General features: G+C 49.8%; 1 protein-coding gene across 4 annotated transcripts in view; it reads right to left on the bottom strand.

The window, feature by feature from the left end:
- LOC115660332 (polyamine-modulated factor 1-binding protein 1-like) overlaps positions 1 to 26,237 on the bottom strand; it is a 351,977-nt gene that overhangs the window by 83,811 nt on the left and 241,929 nt on the right. For 3 of the 4 annotated variants that reach the window (XM_030581656.1, XM_030581654.1, XM_030581657.1), the window contains one exon: positions 4,358 to 4,441. In XM_030581656.1, coding sequence (XP_030437516.1) covers positions 4,358 to 4,441 — 84 coding nt within the window. Of the gene's footprint in view, positions 1 to 4,357; positions 4,442 to 24,305; positions 24,497 to 26,237 lie in introns of all 4 variants that reach the window. The other variant, XM_030581658.1, reaches the window with a different exon arrangement.

Raw genomic sequence — 26,237 nt, 5'->3', positions numbered from 1 at the left:
TGACCAGCGCCGGAGGGGGAGAAATCCTTTTTCCATGTGGATCTTTGGACCATGTTATTTTATGGATCACAATATATTCTCTAGGTACAGAATCCATTCCCCTCCTCAAAGGGCTGATAGCTAATTCCAGCTCCTAGTCTATTTTAATTAAGACTTTTTCTCCTGTGTATACAATTTTCATTAGTGCTGAGGTTATTTTTAATTTGTAATTAACACAGTCTACTTCCCATTATGTATGTCTTGCTGGAATGACACGTTCCAGCTTACATTCTGCAGTACCTCAAAGGGGCAGCAGGTGTCTCTCTTAGCCTTCCCTTGGCCCACCTGCCCTCCTTGGCCCTGACACTGATATAGGGCATAATTCCAAAATGGCAGCTTTTTGAAAATTCACCGTGATTATCAGACATTAAAAGTGACTCATCCCGCGGTGACTGTCTGGCAAAAGGATGGGATCAGACAGCAGACAATGAGGGACTGGATGCATTAACACACTATATTACAGAGCCCATCAAAAAGACCTTTGTTCTGTCAAAGATCCAATCATTTCCTAGTTGTGTTCTTCTGAAGAGAAAGAATAATAACAATAAAAAAACACAGAGGAATTTAAAACCTCCCCCAATCTCTTTATTCTGGGAGGGAGGAAGGGACATGTTTTCTTAATGCCTGATCAACAATCAGGAGGAGATGGGACAATGGGAGCTGCTGGGCTGTGGAAACGGGAATCTGCAGTAACACACAGCACTTGTTTGCTCATATTATTGCCCCCGATACTGCTCATTGGAAACTCATTAGCAGGCAGACGCCTCAACTAAATATTTACAGCTGCACTCACACCGATGCTACAATCTTCTAATCTCGCCCAACAGCCAAAGCAGGGACAAAGGGTTTATTTCATACTTAATGTGCAAAACAACCCCAACAATTGGCGCTTTAACCTGTAATCATCCTGGCGTATTTCATCTGCACAGAGAGTGAGAGTGTGTGGAAATGCCACCGCTGATAAATACTTCATAAGCAGCGATAATAGCCCATAAGTATAAGCACCGGAGTCTTTCCATAGCTGTAAAGCTTGCAGTCTTGCAGCAAACATGCGTGTGTCTGCCTATATTAACCCATGTGTGGGCGTATCGCTGTGTGAAACATACAACATCCTCAGCACCGCTGACAGCGTAAGAAGCTCACACACTTGCCTGAGTGCCCAAGAAGACAGAAAAAGCCCAGCTGAGAGGTTCTGACTCTGCGTTTATCATTTCCATCACTTGCTTATGAAGCCAGGGAAACTGTCCAGGGCTAAGCAGAGCCTTTATCAGTCACGGAAAATACCCCAAAGACAACATGCCACAGATCAAAGGCATCTCTGGCGTCTGTGCTCATGTGGGTTTCCCTGCCAAATAGTTTAAGTAATATGATTAAAACACAAATTCCATAAACATCAATTTCCCATCTGTTTAATAAGAAGAAGGTTCTGTAACATCAGTGGTTTCATTCCCCTCACTGGATTAATTAATATTCCATGGGAAAGCAAGTGCTGCCCTCAGCCCAACCTGCTCAAGGCGACACTTCCTGGCAAAGCGGTCCAGTTCCCCAGCTGGGCACAGGAGCTATATCCCACCCTTGGGGTGGGTGAAGGGAGCAAGGGGACACAACAAAACAGGGGAGGGGCTGCTGTAATTAGCAAATACAAACAATACACCCCAACACACCATCACATGGGGGCAGAGAGCTGTCTGGAGCATCCTGCAAAGCTCCCCTTTTCTCTTCGGAGTCCCACTGTTCATCAGAGGCCAAGACCATGCAGTAGACAAGGCCCCCACCCCCTCTCTCGTGTTCCCTGAACTGCACCAAGGAGTAGCAATTTCACTTCTCCTCCCGACAGCCAGAAGCAGAGAGAGGACTGGGGGCGATCAGAACTCCATAGTGACATTGACTTCTCGGATCTATAGCGCACATCCCAAGGGCAGGAAAATGCAAAAATGTTATATGCAAAATCTCTTCCTGAACCTGATGAGCAGAGCAAAGGAGAGGAGGGTCCCAACCCAGCCCCACACTGAGCATTTGCAACACTGGGCTAGATTCATGAAAGGGAAAACAGGTAGAGAGTTTCCATTTATAGAACTTTAATGAGCCCTAAAGGTTATTTCTCTGCAGTTCTAATGATAATTTCCAGCTCTGTATGTTCATAGGAAGCTGGTCCTTCAGCTCTAATCACATTTGGATACTGTCTAGAGCACACACTGCATGTCGAGCTGCTGCAGAATATCAACAAACAAATGATCAGCCGCATGCTCAGATTCTACAGAGGAGGAACAATACACAGGGAAGTCTTGTGTGGTTTGCACTCTGCAAATGAAAATGATCTCGCTACCCCTGCCAGGGACTCAGCAGGTCACTTGAAAGCCCTGCAGCCCTTGGGAGTGGGTCCCTCCAAGAGAACGAGGAAAGAAAAACGAATGTGGAAAAATAAAAGAAAGGGGAAACTCTCAGATTGGCATCAATAGCCAGGAACCTGGTTTCCTGTTCATGTGACTGCATTTCTGACTCCTCACATGTGAGCTGAGCCAACCCCCAAGATACAGGACATGCTGCCTGCTCCCCTCTCCCATCCCACACCGACACCCCTGGGACACAGGGCACATACTCCGTGCTTCCCTCTCCCATCTCACACCTGACACCCCCAGGACAGAGGGCGCACACTTCATGCTCCCCTCTCCCATCCCACGCCGACACCTCCGGGACACAGGGCACACACTGCCTGCTCCCCTCTCCCATCCCACGCCGGACACCCCCGGGACACAGGGCACACACTGCCTGCTCCCCTCTCCCATCCCACGCCGGACACCCCTGGGACACAGGGCACACACTGCCTGCTCCCCTCTCCCATCCCACGCCGGACACCCCCGGGACACAAGGCACATACTCCCTGCTCCCCCTCCCATCCCACGTCCGACACCCCCAAGACACAGTGGCGCTGGGCTGCGCTGCCTGCTCCCCTCTCCCATCCTGGGACATGGGGGCATTGGGCTGCGCTGCCTGCTCCCCTCTCCCATCCCACGCCGGACACCCCCGGGACACAGGGCACACACTGCCTGCTCCCCTCTCCCATCCCACGCCGGACACCCCCGGGACACAGGGCACACACTGCCTGCTCCCCTCTCCCATCCCACGCCTGACACCCCGGAACACGGGGCGCTGGGCTGTGCTGCCTGCCCCCGCTCCCATCCAACGTCTGACACGCTCAGGACACAGGGCACACACTGCCTGCTCGACACCCCTGGGACACAGGGAACACACTGCCTGCTCCCCTCTCCCATCCCGGGACACGGGGGCGCTGGGCTGTGCTGCCTGCTCCCGCTCCCATCTCACGCCGGACACCCTTGGGACACAGGGCACACACTGCCTGCTCCCCTCTCCCATCCCACGCCCGACACCTGCGGGACATGGGGCGCTGGGCTGTGCTGCCTGCCCCCGCTCCCATCCAACATCTAACACCCCCAGGACACAAGGCACACACTGCCTGCTCCCCTCTCCCATCCCACGACCGACACCCCCGGGACACAGGGCACACACTGCCTGCTCCCCTCTCCCATCCCACGCCAGACACCCTTGGGACACAGGGCACACACTGCTTGCTCCCCTCTCCCATCCTAAGCTCGACACCCCTGGGACACAGGGCACACACTGCCTGCTCCCCTCTCCCATCCCACACCCGACACCCCCGGGACACAGGGGCGCTGGGCTGCGCTGCCTGCTCCCCTCTCCCATCCTGGGACATGGGGGCATTGGGCTGCGCTGCCTGCTCCCCTCTCCCATCCCACACTCGACACCCCCGGGACACAGGGGCACTGGGCTGCGCTGCCTGGTCCCCTCTCCCATCCCACACCCTACACCCCTGTGAAACAGGGGTGCTGGGCTGTGCTGCCTGCTCCTCATTTCCCATGAATCTCCATGGGAGCAAAGCTCTCTGTGTCAAGCAGGTTTGGAGGTACCCAGGGCTCAGTCACACTTTAGTGATTCCTTGGCGCTGGGGAATTGGGAACGTTCTGACTGCCTGAACATCTGGTATTGGAATTCAAGTGCAGCACAAAGGACGGGATTCCATGTCTGGCAAGAGCTCAGGTGGGTGGCACTGAGAACTGAGATGCTCGCCCTGCCTTGTCCCCACTTCTCCAGCTCTCTAACGTTGGCAGCATTTCCTGTTTCTTAGCCAAGGCCATAAGGAGCACAGCTGGTTCAGAGAAGTAGAGTCAATGCTCCCATGTTAGCACTAGCCTGGAGTGACCGTGCAGAGGGCTCATGGGCAGCACAGGGCTGTCCCTTCCGGGGGGTCCCATTGGGTTGCCTTCAGTATTGACAGTACCTCTTTCTGTGCCATGCTATATTTGCTCCTCATGGTGACCATCTCCACCTCTGCTTCAGCAAGCTGATTCTTTGTTTCTTGTGCCTGTAGGTCAAGAAACATTAGGAACCATTAGGAAATGTATAACCAGATAGAAATATCCCATAATGCCACTATATAAATCCATGGAATGCCCCACCTTGAATACTGCATGCAGTTCTGGTCACTCTATCTATAAAAAGATATATTAGAACTGGAAAAGGTACTGAGAAGGGCAACAAAAATGATGAGGGGTCTGGAATGGCTTCCATGTGAGGAGAGATTAAAAAAACTGTGACTGTTCAGCTCAGAAAAGAGACAACCAAGGGGGGATATGATAGAGGGCTGCAAAATCATGACTGTTGTGAAGAAAATGAATAACTAAGTGTCATTTACTCCTTCTCATAACACAAAAACCAGGGATCGCCCAATGAAATTAACAAGCAGCAGGTTTAAAACAAACAAAAGGAAGTACACGTCTTCACACAACAATCCATCAGCTGATGGAACTTGTTGCTGGGGATGTGGTGAAGGTCAAAAACATAACTGGGTTCAAAAAAGACTTAGACAAGTTCCTGGAGCACAGGTCTACCAATGGCTGTTAGTAATGGCTGTCTGCCTACAGAAAGTCCTGGCTACACGTTAGTCCTTTCACTGCCACTGTATTGTCTTCTCCCCTCGGCCTGTCCAGCACAGCCTGGGCCCACCCCTACTCCCCCTGGAGAGGCCGGCCTCGGCACAGGACCTGCAGGTGGAGCTGGGGAGAGGAGACAGGAACAGTGTGAGGATTAGCACGGAGCCAGTGGGGCCATTTTTTGATCAGAGGGACAGACATAGGGGAAACAGGGGAATAACAGATGTGGCAGGTTTGGGGAGACAGAGATTAAGCCCCCCATATTCCCCATGGCACAACTCTGACCCTTCCAATTCACCCCACAACCTCCCTCAACACATCTTTAATGGAGAATATGGGGCTGACAGGCACCCCTGCCCCTAATCCACCTCCCCACCACACATTCCCATTTCCCCCTTCAGACTGTCAGCCTTCCCCCACCACTCCCTCTAATCCTCCCCCTTCCTTCCATCCCTTCCTTTACCACCCATCCTCATTTATTCTCTGCTCCCCAACCCCCTCCTCCCCACTCCTCCCTGCACTATTCCAAGGCCCTTCCATATTCCCCTTCACTGCTCCGACACTCCATATTCCCTCACTGCCCCCTAAAAGTTACAAGAATCTGAAAATGACATAAGCATCTGATGTTAGGGTAGTTTAACGTCAGGAACCCCAAGACCAAATGATGCAGTGACTTGCTTTCCTTTGATTGCGCTCAGGTCCAGTTACATTACAATATCCTAACTGCTCACTAGAATCCTTCTTCCCGCTAATTTCTTTGACAGTATTTCTAAACTAAGATTGGAGTCCGTATATGGATTTTTTTCATAGATTCAAAGGCCAGAAGGGACCATTGTAATCATCCAATCTGACCTCCTGCACAGCACAGGCCAGAGAACTGCCCCACAATAACTCCTAGGGCAGATTTATGAGAAAAACATCCTATTTTGATTTTAAAATTGCCAGTGATGGAGAATCCATCACAACCCTGAGTAAATTGTTCCACTGGGTTAATCACTCTCACCATTACACATTTATGCCTAATCTCCAGTCTGAATTTGTCTAACTTCAATTTCCAGCCATTGGACTTTTCTCTGCGAGAGTGAAGAGCCCATTATTAAATATTTGTTCCCCACGTAGGTACTTACAGACTGTGATCATGTCTCCCCTTAACCGCCTTTGTGTTATGCTAAATAGATTGAGTTCCTGGAGTCCCTCACTCTAAGGCAGGTTTTCTAAGTCTATAAACATTCTCATGACTCTTCTTTGAACCCTCTCCAACTTATCAACATCCCTCTCGAGTTGTGGGCATCAGAACTGGACACAGGATTCCAGCAGCACTGCACCAGTGCCAAATGCAGAGGTAAAATAAATCCTCCACTTCTACTCAAGCTCTCCCTGTTTACGCATCCCAGGAACAAGCTAGCCCTTGAGGCCAGGACATTGCCGTGGAAGCTCTTTACAATATTGCTCTGAAACCAGAAATGTTGGTCTCCTGGAAGAACTTCCTGAAGGAGTCCTGCAGAATGCAGTTGGAGAGTCTAACACGGGGGTTAGACTAGCTGACCCTTGTGGTCCCTTCTAACTCTCTGGTTCTAGGATACACGCAGCCTCTGAAAGCTCCCAAGGCTCGGCCACCACAGCATGTTACCTTGCGCCACCCGGAGCCTGGCAATCCCATTTCTTCTCTCCAGTGAGCTGCCAATCTACCTTCCTGTCTAGTGAGCAATATGCTGCTTTGTCAGCTGGCCAACTTTACATCTAACCCAGCTCCTCTTACTCCTGGGCTATGGTCTCACTGAAGTCAATGGGATTCATATGCGCAAGTGAGTCTTCACTGCTCTTACCCGGATGTGGCCTCTCAACCCCTCTGGTCCACCCACAAAACCCAGTCATCCCAGGTCAGTGCTTTCAAGTTTCAACCCAGACTAGCTGGCTTGACTAAAGGTTGAGAGAGCCTTTCACTTGGGCTGGTAACCTGCCCATTTTGAAGTGAGGAGGCCAGCTAAATAACTCAAGTGCTGATAGTCCTCCAGTCCACCCAAAATTGCCTCTGTGTGCCCAGAAGGACAGGCAAGTTCTCCCACAATTCACTGGGAAAGAATCACAGAGCTTCTCAGCTCACTGCAGCACAAAGAGCCATGGGATATGCCCCCAGAAGTCCTAGTGATACCCACTGAGAGCACAGCCCCGGTGAGGACACAGTAAGTCAGATAGGGCTTTGCAGCGTGGCTAGGACTAGGCTAGCTCGGGGGCTCAGACCTAGGAACCAATCACCCGCGTTAGCCCTGCACTGACGATATACTCAAAGGGAAGTCAACAATCAACAGAATACGAAATCCTGACCTAATGCTGAGCACTCAAGCCAGTCAAGCCTTCCTGAGTATACACGCTCCTGATCAGCCTGGCAGCGGGGCGCTGCCCAAGCAGGTTGGATAACATGCATTCTACTGTATTTTAGTAAGTTCTCTTAAAATCTTGCTGCAAGTCAACACATACATAAACGACAAGACAGGGAAACAGAGGAAATGCTGCAGGCACGGATACAAGTGGGATGACAGTCCCATAGTAACTGCATTGGCGTATGTGGAAGGGGCAGCACCAGCAGGATGGTTGCAAGGTGTTCCAGCTAAAGTGCCTGGGGCCCGTGGAATTGCAGCAAACATTGTTTAATTCTGTCCTCTAGAGAAGAGCAGAGCATGACTCACAAAACCTAAGGAACAGTAAAGAGGGATGTATGCAAAGAAACACCCACGGGGAATCTGTGGTGTTCCAGCTCACGTAGCTAGCAGCTGTAATAACGCCGTCTGCACATAGCCACAATGACACCACTACTAACATCAGGTCTTTTGTCTTAAAGTGAAGGCTTCCTACTGATATTCAACAGAGTGCTTTGCACACAGCACATCAGCCAGTTTAAAAAACATATTTACCGACCATGCATTAACCTGACGAAATACAAGGAAAGGGATGGCCACAGGATCAAACTGCTCCTTAGCAACACTCTGGGGAGTCCACACAAGGCTGATGCCTGGAGCCCCAAGCTTGCTAGATCAGTGGTTCTCAAACCACTGTGCATAGATCTTTGGTGTCAAGAACTGCCCTCGCTGCCGTCCTGCAGCCAGCTTAGTCACATGGGGCTGGCTCGCCTGGCTTTCGGCTGCTAAACTTAATTAAGACAGCTAGAACAGATCATACACTTTCCTAATATTACTTTTCCAAGTAAGCAATTGCTGCTGTTGCTGCCACAGACATGTGAAGTCATGAGTGGGAGGACAGAGATGGTTTGTGCCAGCACAATTGGGCAGGAGAATCTTGCTATGTACTTCTCACTATAAAATACATAAGAGCTGCTGTGTAGGCACTTTGCAGGTGGAAGGAAAGAAATGGACCCTGCCCTGAAAAACACACTATCCACATTCAGATGTGACAGAATCAGGACAGGGAACAAACAGCAGCAAGAAGGAAGCAGAATGGCTACAACCATACAAAGCGACAAAGAGTCCTGTGGCACCTTAGAGACTAACAGATGTATTGGAGCGTGAGCTTTCGTGGGTGAATACCCACTTCGTCAGACTCACGTCACCCACGAAAGCTCCTGCTCCAATACGTCTGTTAGACTAGAAGGTGCCACAGGGCTCTCTGTTGCTTTTTACAGATCCAGACTAACACAGCTCCCCCTCTGATACTTACAACCATGCAGTCTTGCAGAGACTGCCCAACTGATGCATGCACACATCTCAATGGTTCCATTAACAGTCCTACAATCGTTCTGCAAAGCTTTGTAAGTCATAACCAAGAAGGTGTTTGTCATGGCCATGACTTCCCTGATCTTTATTGTTATTTCTGCCCCGAAGTACGTCTCTCCAGAGCTCAGAACGCCCTGATGTACACTGAAAAACACAATAAAGAAGAGTTACATACTCAAACAAAAGGCACCCTCATGGTTACTTCAACCTGGTCTGCCTGATACCGAGCAAATCGCCTTTGGGAATTGTTACATCTCAGACTGTGTCTTGCTGTGGGAGTCATTGGGGCTTGGTGATCGTTATTTACTTGTAAAACACTGACAATGACTATTTAATCATTTTCCAATGGAAAGTCAACATGCCCACAATGCCCCGGGTGTGCCAGGATGTTCCCTGTCTGTCATTCACTAAAATGATGCCCATCTGCCATGACAAACAACCAGCCTGTGCAAGAGCTGGGATCAGTGGATTCGTGTTCAGGGCAAGGATGTACAGTTATTTCTGCAGCACACCAAACTGGGCAACCTCTGATTTCTGTCACATATTTCTCATCTTTCCTTAGAGTTTATCCGACCAGCTGCCATTCCCGCACGACAAATTTTGATGAATGAAATGAACGAATGTTTTGATACTATACATGTGATCTGGAAGGTCCTAGTTTGGATGAACTAGCAAAATTCCAAGAATCAATCACCACAATGCACTGTCATATTCTAGAATGAACTACCAGCGGAGAAACCAAAAAGAGGATTTTAGGAGATGGACCCAAGCTTCACTGGCTATTTTAAGTCTCTGACACTGAATGCAGGTTCCTGCCAAGGGCAGGCAGCAGACAGGGCCACACCTGCACATGAGGGGGGCACCTCCCTGCACCAGCAGTGTCACTCCCATTGCAGTGACTGCCTTCCTGGCAGCTCCCATGAGTGCCCCGTAAGGGATGTATGCAGCCGCAAGACAAAATGCTCCAGGAATCAGCTTCACGTCGAAACACATTGCAGGCTGAAAGTGCCCCCACTTCTCCTGGGCAGGGGTTCAGGCACATCCCCCAATGTCCGTGGAGCTTGTGTATGCCTATACTGGAATAAAAGACCTGCAGCATGGCTGCATCTGGCCCAGGTCAGCTAACAGGCTGTGGGGCTCAAAACTGCAGTGTAGACATACGGGCTTGGGCTGGAGCCTGGGCTCTGGGACCCTCCCTCCTCCTGAGGTCCCAGAGCTTCCAGCCTGAGCCTGAGCGTCTGTGCCACCATTTTACAGACCTGCAGCCCAAGCCCTGTCAGCCTCAGTCTCTGGCCAGAGCCAGCCTGCGTGTTTAACTGTTGTGTAGACGCACCCAAAGAGGCCAGTTCTTCAAATGTTCCTCGCCTAGTGTCGTGACTTCCTGTAAGTGCACACACAGTCCCTCAAAGTAACCACACATTTCCCATCTCCTCCCTCACTTCCAGTGTTCACTGCAATCCTCCAAGCCTTCTAGCTCACGTTTGACTTGAGACACGCAGGGACTGTGAAGAGGCGAGCAGAGCACAGCTCGGGGTCTGTAATAACAAAACAAGACCCTGTCCTCCCATTTTATGGTGAACCTGGAATCCATGGATTATTAAAAAACTCTCAATATGTCAGGTTGGGGGCTTAGTTTGGTAAAGCTTGTGCATGAAGTCATTCTGTGCTTACAGCGTTTGACAGAAGATGGACCCAATCAGTAGCAGATGCTGATTATTATGAATAACCACCCTGTTCCCCACACCTTGACTACTCTTCTCCCCCCGCTTTACACCTGCAACCTTCCTCTCCAAGCCCTCCTGAGAAACCACCTTCTTCCCCAGTGTCTCCATCAGAGACACCAACCCCCTCACCAATGCCTGACATTCCTAGCATGATGCACTTTTCCAAGAATATCCCACAGGCGCTTTGGACTGGCCTCCTTTCTCCTGAGCCAGCGTCCTCCCACCTACTCATGCCAGGGTGCCTGTAGCCTACAGTGGGCGGCAGAGTGGAGGTCCTCTGAACTGATTTTCTCTGGCACTCTATGCAACTGTTCAGTACTAGATATGCAACCAAGAGAGCAGCTCCTTAAGATTAGCTCTTCCTTGGCAGCATGCCAATGGTATTGGGCATATTTTACAATACTAGTCACTGTGTCATCACTGGAGTGACCTATGCAATGTCCTCTGCAGTCTGTTACGCACAGCTCTCTGCAATGTTTTGACATAAATCCTCCCGTCTTCTGATCCATGTCATGGTTCCAACGTACCTTCCCTCCACAGCAGCGATACCCTGACCAAGGCTCGCAAGCTGCCAGTGGCTCTTTAATGTGTCTCCTACGGCTCCTTGCAGCACAGGGCACTAAAACACTGTGTCATAGAATCATAGAAGATCAGGGTTGGAAGGGACCTCAGGAGGTCATCTAGTCCAACCTCCTGCTCAAAGGAGGACAAATTCCCAACTAAATCATCCCAGCCAGGGCTTTGTCAGTCCTGACCTTAAAAACCTCTAAGGAAGGAGATTCCATCACCTCCCTATGTAACTCATTCCAGTGCTTCACCACCCTCCTAGTGAAAAAGTTTTTCCTAATAGCCAACCTAAACCTCTCCCACTGCAACTTGAGACCATTACTCCTTGTTCTGTCATCTGCTACCACTGAGAACAGTCTAGATCCATCCTCTTTGGAACCCCCTTTCAGGTAGTTGAAAGCAGCTATCAAATCCCCCCTCATTCTTCTCTTCTGCAGACTAAACAATACCAGTTCCCTCAGCCTCTCCTCATAAGTCATGAGCCCCTTAATCATTTTTGTTGCCCTCCGCTGGACTCTTTCCAATTTTTCCACATCCTTCTTGTAGTGTGGGGCCCAAAACTGGACACAGTACTCCAGCTAAGGCCTTACCAATGTTGAATAGAGGGGAATGATCACGTCCCTCGATCTGCTGGCAATGCCCCTACTTATACAGCCCAAAATGCCCTTAGCCTTCTTGGCAACAAGGGCACACTGTTGACTCATATCCAGCTTCTCGTCCACTGTAACCCCTAGGTCCTTTTTTGCAGAACTGCTTCCTAGCCATTTGGTCCCTAGTCTGTAACAGTGCATGGGATTCTTCCATCCTAAGTGCAGGACTCTGCACTTGTCCTTGTTGAACCTCATCAGGTTTCTTTTGGCCCAGTCCTCTAATTTGTCCAGGTCCCTCTGTATCCTATCCCTACCCTCCAGCGTATCTACCACTCCTCCCAGTTTAGTGTCATCTCCAAACTTGCTGAGAGTGCAGTCCACGCTATCCTCCAGATCATTAATGAAGATATTGAACAAAACTGGCCCCAGGACCGACCCTTGGGGCACTCCACTTGAAACCGGCTGCCAACTACACATGGAGCCGTTGATCACTACCTGTTGAGCCCGACGATCTAGCCAGCTTTCTATCCACTTTATAGTCCAATCATCCAGCCCATACTTCTTTAACTTGCTGGCAAGAATACTGTGGGAGACCGTATCAAAAGCTTTGCTAAAGTCAAGGAATAACACATCCACTGCTTTCCCCTCATCCACAGACCCAGTTATCTCCTCATAGAAGGCAATTAGGTTAGTCAGGCATGACTTGCCTTTGGTGAATCCACGCTGACTGTTCCTGATCACTTTCCTCTCTTCTAAGTGCTTCAGAATTGATTCCTTGAGGACCTGCTCCATGATTTTTCCAGGGACTGAGGTGAGGCTGGCTGGCCTGTAGTTCCCCGGATCCTCCTTCTTCCCTTTTTAAAGATGGACACTACAGTAGCCTTTTGCCAGTCATCCGGGACCTCCCCCAATCGCCATTAGTTTTCAAAGATAATGGCCAATGGCTCTGCAATCACATCCGCCAACTCCTTTAGCACCCTCGGATGCAGCGCATCAGCCTCAATGGACTTGGGCTCGTCCAGTTTTTCTAAACAGTCCTGAACCACTTCTTTCTCCACAGAGGGCTGGTCACCTTCTCCCCATGCTGTGCTGTCCAGTGCAGCAGTCTGGGAATTGACCTTCTTTGTGAAGACAGGGGCAAAAAAGCATTGAGTACATTAGCTTTTTCCACATCCTCTGTCACTAGGTTGCCTCCCTCATTCAGTGAGGGGCCCACACTTTCCTTGACTTTCTTCTTGTTGCTAACATACCTGAAGAAACCCTTCTTGTTACTCTCAACATCTCTTGCTAGCTGCAACTCCAAGTGGGATTTGGCCTTCCTGATTTCACTTCTGCATGCCTGAGCAATATTTTTATATTCCTCCCTGGTCATTTGTCCCATCTTCCACTTCTTGTAAGCTTCTTTTTTGCATTTAAGATCAGTAAGGATTTCACTGTTAAGCCAAGCTGGTCGCCTGCCATATTTACTATTCTTCCTACACATTGGGATGGTTTGTTCCTGCAACCTCAATAAGGATTCTTTAAAATACAGTCAGCTCTCCTGGACTCTTTTCCCCCCTATGTTATTTTCCCAAGGGATCCTGCCCATCAGGTCCCTGAGGGAGTCAATGTCTGCTTTTCTGAAGTCCAGGGTCCGTATTCTGCTGCTCTCCTTTCTTCCTTGTGTAAGGATCCTTATTAAGTGTCAGTTACTTATTAAACAGTCTAAGTTATTAGCCAGCAGGAGGCTTTTACTATTAGCCTATTGCAGTTGATCAAGTATTATTTTGTCAGTCATTTTGCTGTGAGAATTACATATACATAAAAACTCAATATTTCCCGTTCTACTGTTTGACTAGGAATCTGCGGTCCTATAGTAAATGACACAATGATTTCACATGACTGTGGCTCTTTTGGGTGAGCTGATTCCTAATTTGGCTCCTGAACCACAGCGGTCTGAGTGTCACTGCTCTATATATCCAACTGCATGCCATCTAGCACCTCAGCAGAACACAGGGTCAGCTCTGGGGCACAAGGAGCCTCGTTCCCCCCCTTAGCCTGCCCCACTCTGTGTGACCCTGGAACTTGCATGGAATACTGTGCTCCATCAAACAGCTCACTTTCTCGGACCAGAAGCACAAAACTGGGGTAGCTCTTCCCAGGACTGTTCTGTACTGTAACAACAAGAAAAAGGAGATTTGACACTCTGGAAATGCTCCCCTCTTCCTGAAGTTTATTAGAACAATCACAATTCTATAGCGGTAATTCTTTCCATTCCTTTCTTTCATTCTGAATTAAAGACCACCCACTTCAGAACCCAGCCAGGCACTTTCTGATATCAAGGAAAGTGCCTGAAGAATAAATTGCTCCTATCAGAAATGAAGCTTTTTCGTTCTGCCACAAGCAGGGAGATCTGTGTTTCTAAGTCTCTCCAAAGGCAACTCCATCTTTACTGCTCTCTCTCCTTTTCCTTTGATGCACAAAGCCTGCACATCACAGGGCTGTGATTGCATTCAGCTTTGGAGAGTAGAATTGTAAATATTCATTGGAGTCCAAGCTAGTTTTCCCAAATCTCTCCTAAGGGCTCTGTGGCTATGCAAACAGCAGCGGCTGTGCATTAGCCTCTTGGCCTGGAGGCTGCCTGTTTCTCCACAGCCCTCAGGACTACTACTTTACAGAGACTGCATGGAGTGATGCCAGTCCTAACGACCATTTCAGCCAACAGCTCCCTTCTTTTCTTTAGTCTCTCCCCACCTGACCGGGCAGATCCCTCACCACATCATACCCACCATGGACACATACCTGCTCTATGCTATGAAACTGATCAGCTGCTGACAGACACACTCCCAGCTTAGTATAGGCACTGGGCACGCTGTGCATACCCATGTAGCCCCCATCCTGGAGGTACAAACCCCGGGCACACTTGCATTTGCTGCGCCCCACCCCTGGCACAGGCCCGGATAAACTCACAAATGCTGCACACTGTAGGGGCACTCTTGGGCACATGTATGCTCCCCACACCCTGAGCCCTAGGAAGACAAATGAACACACTCACATGTGCCCTTGAACCCCTGGAGTGCCCACAGGCACATTTGCATACACCCCCCATGCACACCTAGGTGCGCGCCCACAGGCACACGCACAGACACCCCCCCCACGCACACCTGGGTGCCTGCCCACGAGCACACGCGCACACACACCCCCCACGCATACCTGGGTGTGTGCCCACAGGCACACTCCCATACACCCCCCCACGCACACCTGGGTGCATGCCCATGGGCACACTCGCATACACCCCCCCATGCACACCTGGGTGCGTGCCCACAGGCACATGCGCATACACCCCCCCCCACTTCTGGGTGCATGCCCACGGGCACACATGCATACCCTCCCCCACACACTTCTGGGTGCATGCCCATGGGCACACTCCCATACACCCCCACACACACCTGGCTGCATGCCCACGGGCACACGTGCATATAACTCCCCTGCACACCTGGGGGTGTGCCTATGAACACACACACGGATACAGCCCCCCTCACACACTTGGGTGCGGGCCCACAGGCACACTCCCACACACCCCCACGCACACCCATGTGCATGCCAACAGGCACACTCGCATATGTCCCCCCACCCCCCCCACATGGAGTGTACAGCAAAGGTGCAGTCATTAACAGTAAAGGGCGTGAGTCACTCTAGGTTGACACAACACAGTGGACACAGACTTGCCCCACACCAAGGCTGCCAGGAAGGTAACAGGAAATTTATTAATGTCCAGACAACTCAGTCTGCACAGCCACCCAAGGAATCACGTTTTCACCCAGAAACAGAATTCCCCAGCCTACTGTGCTGGTGCTAATACAGCGGAGGAGTGCAGGGGAAACAGCTGTGTGCGAGTCTGCACCAGCTCACTGAGATCTGTGTGGTTATGCCACACCCCCCCCCCCCATTGTCTTCTGCACACACTGCAGTACGTGCTCAGCCTCCCTCCAGGGTAACTCGTTACCAGGTGACCAGGCAGATCAGAGGCACCTCCAGCTTCCTAGGACCGGTCACCCCTTCCTCCTGGCTGAAGATTTGGCCACAATGACCCACACACTTGTTACCTGGTTGTTTTACTGCAGCTTGCTGTACCTGGGAGTGATTGCAGAAGCAGAGGCTGCAGATCATGCAGATTGTGGCACCCCAACTCCTCGCTTGGATGAGCCACTGTGAGCACAACACCCTATGATCAGATCCCTCCAGAGACCCTGGGCTGTTGCCTGTTCAAGACCTTGATACCCATGTCAAAGCACCGACAGGTCAGGACCCAGCTCCATGCAGGACCTGCCAAGACAGCTAGCTCCTTTGGGGACTCAGCAGAGGAGCACAATCGTTAGCAATAAAGCACTCTCAGGTGAGAGGCTGTGGCTGTGATGTGGACTTTCAGAGGGGATCAGACCAGTTCAGGGAAGGGTGGCCGGCGAGGCCTGCCTCTCTGAGAAAGCTTTTCCATGTAACCAGAATGATTACTACAATATGTGCATTTGTCCACACACCTGGGTCCCCCACAAAATATACCCAACCCTATCCCCCAGGATTCCCATAGCCAGGGAAGGGAGAAGACTCTGTGACAACAAATAAGGACTAATTTACCTGACACTATGGTATAGGTGGAGGGGCACTTAGAAAACCCAGAGACAGACTATGAGAGGTCAGGAAATTTAAATCAATCAAATCAGAATTGTTACTGGAAAAACAAATCTGCTTCTGTACTGGTATTATGATAAGTGATCTGGCAAGGCTTGGAGCAGTGTGCATTTTCCCTTTAGCCTCTTTAAGAACTGACCCTTTTGGTCTACTGCTCACCGAGGACAGAGCCCTCTGCACGGACGGCCAACTCTTCGGCCTGCAAGCTACAGTGAAATAGCTCAAGACTCTAGGATACTTGCTGGTGTCTGTCACACCTACAGCACCGTGAGCGCATCGAGTCACCGGGATGAAGGGAAGAGTAATTCCACCAACAAAGAACACCTGGGAACCTGCTAACTGACCAAGGCTCATCTTTTCTTTACAGCCTCCCGTCACAGCTGCTCAAATTCAGTGGGCTATGAAGTACTATGAATGGGACAATCACCTGCCAACAGACAGTCAGCAATGATTTCTTCCTAAGACCAGAACTCATCCCCCACTGTGCAATTAGCACCCTCTGAGACACGGATCCATTAGGAGAACATCCAATTCAGAGACACAAATATATAATGGAAAGGAGAGGCAGAGGAGTGAAAAAAAAAAAAAAAAAAAGAAGTCCTTCATAGACATCCAAAATAAATAGCCCACAACTTGCAGGGATTCTTTCTACATCGAAAGAAACAAAAACAACAGAGAACAAAGCTGGTCTCGTGGTGACAAGGAGGCCTCATAGTCAGGAGCCCTGAACCTAACTGCTGGTTCTGCTGGTGACTCAGTGTACTTGGGAAAGTCAGTTAGCCTCTGTGTGCTGCATCTGTACAATACCTACCTACCTCATTTTAATTCACAAATATCTGTTAAAAGATGGAACATGCTGGAGAAGGGGGAAGTATTACTCTCATAATGATTAGTGCTCACTTGGTAGGAAATGAAATATCAACCACCTACGGTTTAAACAAAGACTTTGCGTGTAATACAGAAACTGCTGGGATGCTGCTGCAGCTCCAGTCTTGGCACAGCTACCGCTAGCACTCCATGCATCGGGACCCAAGTGGGGGGTCAGTGGGGAGTGTGCTGACCGCATCCAACTTTGCAGAGGACATCAAAAATCAGGGCAGTTATAAATAATGAAGAAGACACGTCACTGATTTGGGGTGATCTGGTTCGCTTGGTAAACTGGGCACAAGCAAGCACAATGCATCTCAATACAGCTAAATGTAAATGTATACATGTAGGAACAAAGAACGCAGGCCATACTTACAGGATGGGGGATTCTATCCTGGGAAGCAGTGACCATGAAAGAGATTTGAGAGTCCTAGGGGAGAATCAGCTGAACAGGAGCTCCCAGTGTTGACGCTGTGGTCAAAAGGGCTAATGTGATCCTGGGATGCATAAAGAGAGGAATCTTGAGTAGGAGCAGAGAGCTTATTTTACATATATATTTGGCACTGGTGTGACACTGCTGAAATGTTGTGTTCAGTTCTGGCGCCTGCAATTCAGGAAGAATGTTGATCAGTTAGAGAGGGTTCAGAGAAGAGCCAAAGGAATGATTAAAGGCTTAGGATACCTGCCTTATAGTGATAGACTCAGGGGGTGACTTGACCACAGTCAGTAAGTAATTACAAATTTAATAACGGACTTTCAGTCTAGCAGAGCAATGTATACCACGATCCAATGGCTGGAAATTGAAGCTAGACAAACTCAGCTTGGAAATAAGGCATAAATCTGTAATGGTGAGAATAATTATCCAGGGGAACAATTTACTGAGGGTCGTGGTGGATTCTCCATCACTGACCATTTTTAAATCAAGATTGGATGTTTTTCCTCAGAAATGTGCACTAGGAATTATTGCAGGGCAGTTCTCTGGCCTATGTGACACAGAAGGTTGGAGAGATGATCGCAATGGTCCCTTCTGGCCTTGGAATCTGTGAATCTGTGAAAAGTGTAACAGCTCTCCTTCCAAAACTGGATCAGACAGAGCAGGGTTAAGATGAGGAAGATGATGGGACTGGTTTCGGTGTACTGCTTGCCCCACTGCACTGCCAAATTGCTCAGTGAGCTGAATGAGTTCCTCACCATCATGGCACTGGAAGGCACTGACTGTGTGTTCTTGGAGATTTCAGTACGCATGCAGAGGATGAATCTTCTGCGCTGGCTTAGGGTTTCCTGGTATGTCTATGCAGCATGCAGAAACCTGGGGCAGTGTGTCTCAGAACTCAGGTCAACAGACTGGGCCTCGCACTGTGGTACTAAAACCAGCTGTGGGCTCAGTTGGAGCTTGGGCTCTGAAGCCCACCCTCCTCCCAGGCTGGCCATTACTCCTGCATTTGAGGCTGGTGCTCATCTCTCCTGTTGTTTTGAAGGTCTGTCCTCAGAAGGGCTGCAGAGAACTCGGAGGGAGAGTCTTGTTCCACTGACTAATCCCATGAAGGTTTGGTAGGACACTATAATACTCTTGTGTTCTCCACCACTGACACGGTGGTCCCATGGCACCTTCTTCACTGGCTTTGTTCTGACAAGGTCACCCAGGCTCACAGGTGATCTGCAATAAACGAAGCGAGAGGGGAGACAGCTGGCATGCTGGTTCTGGAAGTCCTATGCTGTGGCTGATCAGCTGCATAGGGGGCAAAGAACTAATTCTTTTCCTTCACTGTTGCATCCATAAAAACCTTGGTCAGAAAATTTGTTTTGAGTGGTAGTCAGACAGTCTGGTAAATCAGTCCAGTCTCAACTTGGTAGCTGGTCTGAGTACTTCCTAATGTGAGGAAATTGCTTGTTGTACTGCAGACAGGATTGATCAGATTAGGGATGAGTTATCTGCTTCTTTGGAGGGGGAGCAAGACCCTGTCCTCTCTGCAAAAGTCCCAGATGATGATGCTCGCTAAAGTACTGGAGGTGTTGGGAGAACTTTGGACCACAACCTGTGCTTTGGAGCCACATCTTCCTGGCTAGTGAAGGCCAGCGGAGAAGTACTAAGCCTCTAGCCTCAATGCCTCTCCAAGAGGGCTGGCTGCCTATTGCTTTGAAGGATGCAACATTGTGGCCTTTGCTCAAGAAGTCAACACTTGATACAGACGATCTAGCTAATTATCAACCCATAGCACACACCACCTGCTTGAGGATGCTTGCGGTGAGACAACTCGCTCAGTATCTAGAAGTCCTTGATTGCCTGGCCCCTTATCAATCTAGGTAGAAACCTGGCTAGGGCACGTGGACTGCACTAGTCATGGTGGTTGATGATCTCCTCCTGGCAGTGGGCGAAGATCAGTGTCCGTGCTGCTATCAGATCTGTCAGGTATCTTTGTTACCACTGATCATGGCATGTTGCTGGCTCACCTGTGGACCCCAATTTCATTTTCTCTCTGAGAGACCTGAGCAGGTAGTCAGGTATAGCTGTTCCTTCGCTTGAAAAACTCTCAGATGAGGGGTGGCGGAGTGTGTCATGCTCCCTCCTGTTCCAGGTGTACATGGGGCCAGCAGCAGGATTAATGAGGAGGCCTGAAGTCTGCTGTTTTCTGTATGCTGATGCTGTATGTCTCCATATCATGTGGCCTGTACAATGCAGCTCAGGGCTTCAGTCACTTCCTGGTGGAGATCAGGTCTCGGACGAGAGCGAGCTGGCCACGGCTTAGTGCACACAGGACTGAGCTGATGCTGTGGGTTGGGGGAAGGAGCCGGAGGAGACGGTGGAGATATCTATTTATCCCTGTGACTGAGGGAGTATGTCTGCCGCTAGTTATTAGAATCACCAGCTAAGGGTTGATTTTAGCCACCCAGCTGCTGTCTGACGATCACATTACAGCAGTGACCCTGTCATCTGGTGAGGAGACTGATTTCTTTCCTTTCCAATGCTGACTGGATCACTGTGCTCTATGTGGGGCTGCCCCTTAAAGCCATCTGAGGACTGGAGCTGGTGCAGAAACCACAGCCTGGCTTACTGAGCAGGGTCTCTTGCTGGTAACCTGTGCCCCAGTGCTCCAGGATCTGCACTGGCAGCCCAATAGACTCCAGCTGGAGTTTAGGGTGCTGGGTACAGCCCACCACAGGGCTGCACAATTCATTGCTCACACTGGCTGAGCTGCACCCTCAGCCAGGCCCCTCCTCCTACTCTAGTCAGAACCCTATTGACATTGGTGAAAACTGGGAAAGCAGAAAAGCCTGATTTCCACTGAGACCAGAAATGTCCAGGATTGGCCTGCCTGAGGGATCCCTTCCCTCCCCACGCCAAACTGCCATAGAGGAGCTTGAGCTGGAGTCCCCTATAATAAAATATAATATATGAGATATACCTATCTCACAGAACTGGAAGGGACCCTGAAAGGTCATCAGGTCCACTCCCATGCTTTCACTAGCAGGACCAAGTATTGATTTTTGCCCCAGATCCCTAAGTGACCCCCTCAAGGACTGAACTCACGGCATTGGGTTTAGCAGGCCAATGCTCAAACCACTGAGCTATCCCTCCCCGTTTGTTAGCAAAAAGATGGGACAACTGGCAGGACTCAGGAGCTTGCTCTTCCCATCTGGTCTGAAATAGCCCAAATTCATGGCTTACCACAAGACAGCAGGTCTGCTTCCCTGGACAGAAAGGAGCTTTGTTTGTAGGGGTTGGCTAGCAGGCAGAGTTCCCTTCTGAAGAATTATTATAATGCTGCTGGATTCTATTGTCATGCCAGGCGTCAGAGAACCTAGGGCACTGTTCAGACACCCTACTGTGATAAACTAGGAATGTTCTCAATGTTTTCTCTGAATACTGTGTTGGTGCCTCAGTGTCCCCATGGCAGTTCTTAAGTATCTGGCAGAGCAAAGGGCCAGTGCACCTAAATGCCTGGCACTCTGTCTCCTAGCAACTGATGGCCTGGGCCCCTCCCCTGCAAAGGTGCCAGCTGAAGGTGTTGGAGACAAAGAGATCTGGTGACCTCCTGGCCCAGGAAAGGAACAGAGCAGAGGAGGAGGGGCTGGGGGGGGTTGTTAGTCTGGAGCTGGCTGGGGTCGAGGAGTGAAGTGCAGACATGGGGGTCTGGCTCACTGCCCCCCAGAATGGACCCAGCCGAGGGGTCCGGTTCGCTGTATCTACAAGCTCTGTTTTAGACCCTGTTCCTGTCATCTAATAAACCTCTGTGTTACTGGCTGGCTGAGAGTCACGTCTGACTGCAAAGTGGGGGGGATGCAGGACCTCGTGGCTTCCCCAGGACCCCGCTGGGGCGGGCTCGCTGTGGGAAGAGCACGGAGGAGCAGAGGATGCTGAATGCTCCAAGGAGAGACCCAGGAGGTGAAGCCGTGTGAGCTTCTGGCCCTGAAGACAGTCTGCTCCGAGGGAAAGAAGGCTCCCCACAGTCCTGCCTGGCTTTGCGGGGAGCAGTTCCAGAGCATCGCCCGGGGACTTCGTGACACCTACTACTGACAGTGAAATCGCTGTGTAACTATTACAAACCTCTCCTCAACAAGTAGCACGTTTTAAATGTTGGAGCCTAAAGTCAGGCCCCATAACCCATATTTAGGCTTCTAAATAAGTGGCCTGATTTTCAAAATGCTGAGCAGCCAGCAGCGCTCACTGGAGTCAAGCTGCCTAAATAAGGGCCTGGGCACCTCGAGCTAATCTCAGAGTGCCCAGATCACATACAGGACAATTGCATGATTTTCAGGGCGGGGGGGGACTAGCCAGAAGACAATCATCCTGCATCTACTCCTTACTGATCAGACTGACTGCGAATAATAGAGAAGGTGAAACCAGTGACAGCTGAGCACAGTAAGGAGTGGGAAGCTCACCAAATCCAGCACTGTCTGGGCATTAGATTTTGGGAAAGCAAATGACGTACAATTGAGAAATGTCGCGAGAAATGTAGCTTCTTGCTTGCATATATATACCTGCCCCTGGAAATTTCCACTACAAGCATCCGATGAAGTGGGTATTCACACGAAAGCTCATGCTCCAAAACGTCTGTCAGTCTATAAGGTGCCACAGGATTCTTTGTAGCAAGAAAGATGTAATTGGAGGAATAATTCAAATTCATAAGTGTGGGGGATCTGACCTGTCACCATGATTAGGGCATAGCGGATTACAATTCTTCAAATAAGGAACATGGGTAAGGGCTGACTCTGTGCTGGGCTCTGTACTGTCATCACCAGAGCATGTGAATGCCCCAAGATTGCAGTTAAGATTTCTGTTGGGGTGTGAACAGCTGGGGTCGGGAGGGAACCACACAGATACACAGAGTCAGTTAAGGAGGAAAGGGAAAGGCTGCTAGGAAGCAGAATGAGTTAATGTTGCCAAAAGCATTAAGAGAACTAAAAAGCACTTTTACAAAGCTATCCAGAGAAGACACGCCCCAATCAAAAGCTAAGAAGGGGGACAAACCAAGATTGCATCTAAAATGGCTGACACTGGACTCTCAATCTCTCTAGCAGAAATAAAGGGGAAAAAGATTGTACAACTAGGAAATCAAGAATATCTTATTAAAAGAGCTATTCAGTATATAAAGGTTATTGCAAGGAGGAGGGAGAAAAATTGTTCTCCTTAACCTCTGAGGATAGGACAAGAAGCGGTGGCCCGGCCCATGCTGCTTTCCCGTAGCTCCCATTGGCCAGGAACAGCAAACTGCGGCCACTAGGAGCTGCGAGCAGCCGTACCTGCAGACGCTCGAGTAAACAAAGCATCTCGCGGCCCAACAGGGGCTTACCCTGAACAAGCTGCGAACCAAGTTTGGGAACCCCTGGTCTAGACAATACTTAGGCCTGCCACGAGTGCAGGGGACTGGGCCAGATGACCTCTCGAGGTCCCTTCCCGTGCTACGATTCTATGGTTCTATTGCTAAACATCAGAGAAAGGAATCTTTGGGAAAGCTGAACACACCCAGTTCAGCAGAGCCAAGTGACATGAATCCAAAGGTATTACAGAAATGAGCCCATGAATGAATCAGATCAGTAACAATCACGTCTGCAGTTACAACTGGGTAAGTCTAATGCTACCCTCAATACGAAGAAAAAAATCCACTCGGCACCTAGGGCTTGACCAGCTGTCTCTGTGTCCGTGGGAATCGACTCCTAGAAGGTGATGAGCAGGGAGCCATAAGCAGCACTAGGGCTTTATGAAGAAGGAACTGAGCTGCAGAAGGGGCTTTACACATAGGTATGCCCCAGGGTGGATGGCTCTGCTCAGGGGGCCCACCTTTGCAGAAGGGGATATTACTCACTGCAAGTTTTCCCTGAGCATTCACACTTGTAGGATCTGGCGTCCCTGGCAAGGAGCTGTGGAACTGCCTTGAAAAGCCATGCCCACGGGGCAGGGCAGTCAGGCATGAGGATGATCTCATCATGTGACTCAGTGTAAGGGAGTGCACCCCCCTCAACAGCCTTAGATCCTTCTCTGTGCAGTCCAGAGCCCTGAAACTGAACAGAACTCTGAGGTGGAGGGAAAGCAGACAGGTAGTGTGAATGCACAGAGGTGACTCTTGGGAAGTTACTTCGCTTTCTTCTTTGAAGGCCTCTGTGGGAGATGAGCAAGCAGAGTTCCACCAGGTGGACGATGGGCAAGGAGTTCTTAGCTAAATATGGACAGCCCAAGGAGCAGTCTGGTGAAAGTGTGCTCTCAACTCCAAATTGCTGCTTTGCAAATCACCACCACCAGGGGAATCTGTCTGAAGAAGGCTACTGATGCTGCAGTGCCTCTTGTGGAGTGGGTCTTCCTACAAGCAGTTACTGGCTTCTGAGCTAAGATGTAACAACATTCTGCACAACTCCTAATCCAGTGAGAGAGTCTCTGGTTGGTAATAGGTTCTCCCTGTTTGTAAGAGGACTACGTTAACGACAACTGCGTATCTTTTAGTTTGTGTCGGAAGTCTTCACATGGGACAATTACAGCCCAACATTCTGGTGTGCTCTGCAATTCAGACCCCTGTAGTCCATACTGTGGTACAGTGTAGACACATGCAGAGCACAGCTCTCTGGCTCCAGCTGTAGGTATTGTGCATACAGCCTAGAAAGGGGCAAACCCTCATGAAGCTGAGATTCTCCAGCTTGGTGCTTCAGTGTGTGTCTTACCAGCAGGTTAGCATCCCACAGCTTGGCCTGGAGCCTGTGAACTGCTGTCTCTTTCTTCCACAGTTCATCCTGAATATCAGCAAGTCTCTGCAGCAGCTCTGCCTGCTCCTCCCACTGGCGTGCTGGCATCTCACAGGAAAGATTCCACTGGCTTTTTCCCAGGTTCTCAGGCTGGACATCAGTTTCTCAATCTGGTGGGGAGATACAACTCACCAAAGGAAGCCTGGGGCTAGCCCAGCCTGACTGCCTAGTGGCCGACATTGTGCACACATTAATATCCTGCTGCCCGCAGGCACGGTCTGCAGCATTGCCTTCCCAGAGACCTGAGGTATCATTCTGATGGTCTGGCTCCTATTCCTTGTGTGATTCGGACCCCAGCAGAAACTACCGCCAATCCCTGCAGATGCTGGACATTAAACTACCTGCTCTCGCCATTATGCCATCAGTTGAATTCTCTGTGTCTCTTGCCTCAATTCCTGGCAGAGTCTCAGCCCAGACTGGCTGATGGTGTTAGGGGAGGATTCCATTCTTGGCAGGGTGTAGGCTTTTTGTTTTGTTTAGCATTTTCTAAATGGACAACTGACCCGAAATTCTCAATTACTGAGGGACAATCTTCACTCATTGCTATATTTGCTTTCCACAACCAACTCTCTGAATAACTCTTCATGAGTGATGTACCCGAATACTTGGATGCTAATATCTAAACTGTATTCTTAAATTTATTCACCTAAATTTGGGTTATTGCTGATTATGCACTATATGTATCTTATGACTTTTAAAACAAATTGTATTTGTGGATAATCTAAGCACTATACCCAGAGGTACAGACACTATTCTCTTAACCTGTGTACTACATAATTTTTTAACATTAGCTTTAATCAAATTTGTAAGTATTTAAAAGATAAGGGTTCAGGGAATGCCTTCCTGTCCCAGCCAGGGATGACAGCCTCTGCCTGAGAAGAGAGAGACAGAGAGAGCGGATTCCCTTCCTCCCGCTGCCTCTTTCAGGAGACCCCAGCAGTTTTAGCTCATGGGAATTTTCTTCTCCTTGCTGGCCCAGCCAGAGTGACTGTGTCCCCAGAGGGCTGCTGCAGGGTGACTGAAACAGACAGAGACCTTCCCAGGTGAGAAGCACTCAGAGGAAGTGTTTCCAAGCAGTAGCCTTGGAGATTTCTGTTAAACACTGAAGAATGGGGCTTCCTCCTAATCTCCCAGAATGACAAGCTGTCTCCTGCACTTGTAGGACCGAGTCCAGTCCCTTCCCTGTCTGTACTTGTGACCTTGCCACACTTTCAAGGTAACTTCATCTGTACATGGTGTGGTCCACTCCAGGAGTGCCCAGTCTGGTCTCAGGTCTCCAGCTACCACCTGTCTGTGGGTGGGACCCTTGTCCCACTCCCTTCTGGCGGGGAGTTCTCAGGCTGCCCAGCTCCCTGCCTTACACTGTGATATCCCTAGCAAGCCACCTCTGCATAGCGGACAGCACCTGAGCATTGCTTCTCCTCCAGGGCTCTGACCAGGGCTTGATGGCCGTGACCAATTACCACTCAGCTCTTCCTAAGCAAACACCTTCCTCCTTAATGTAAAAGCATTACAGAGAAAACCTATAAAACCAATACACATTCCTATATGCATGTTAACTGCTACCCAGAGGTCAAAGTCTTCCCAACCCTTCTGTGAAGGTTGGGCCCCCCTTTGGACTGAAGGCCCTGTCCAGTAGCTGGATCAGGAAGAAGGCCCTAAGTCAGTGTAAACATTGCCTATTTTATATCCACATCCCTTTCTTTGTCAGTCGTCTCCGGAAAACCCAGTTCGAACCAGTCCATGCAAGCCTCTGGGGAGGGGAACACTGCTCTGTGTGCCAACCATGTGATCCGCCTTAATCACGGGTTCCTGGAGGAGCAGTGGGAACCTTCCCCTTGGAACTGCATA

The sequence above is a fragment of the Gopherus evgoodei genome, chromosome 12 (assembly GCF_007399415.2).
Source record: "Gopherus evgoodei ecotype Sinaloan lineage chromosome 12, rGopEvg1_v1.p, whole genome shotgun sequence".
Classification (NCBI taxonomy): Eukaryota; Metazoa; Chordata; order Testudines; family Testudinidae; genus Gopherus; species Gopherus evgoodei.
Note: the sequence above shows the minus strand (reverse complement) of the source record. Positions and strands in the feature narration are given on the sequence as shown.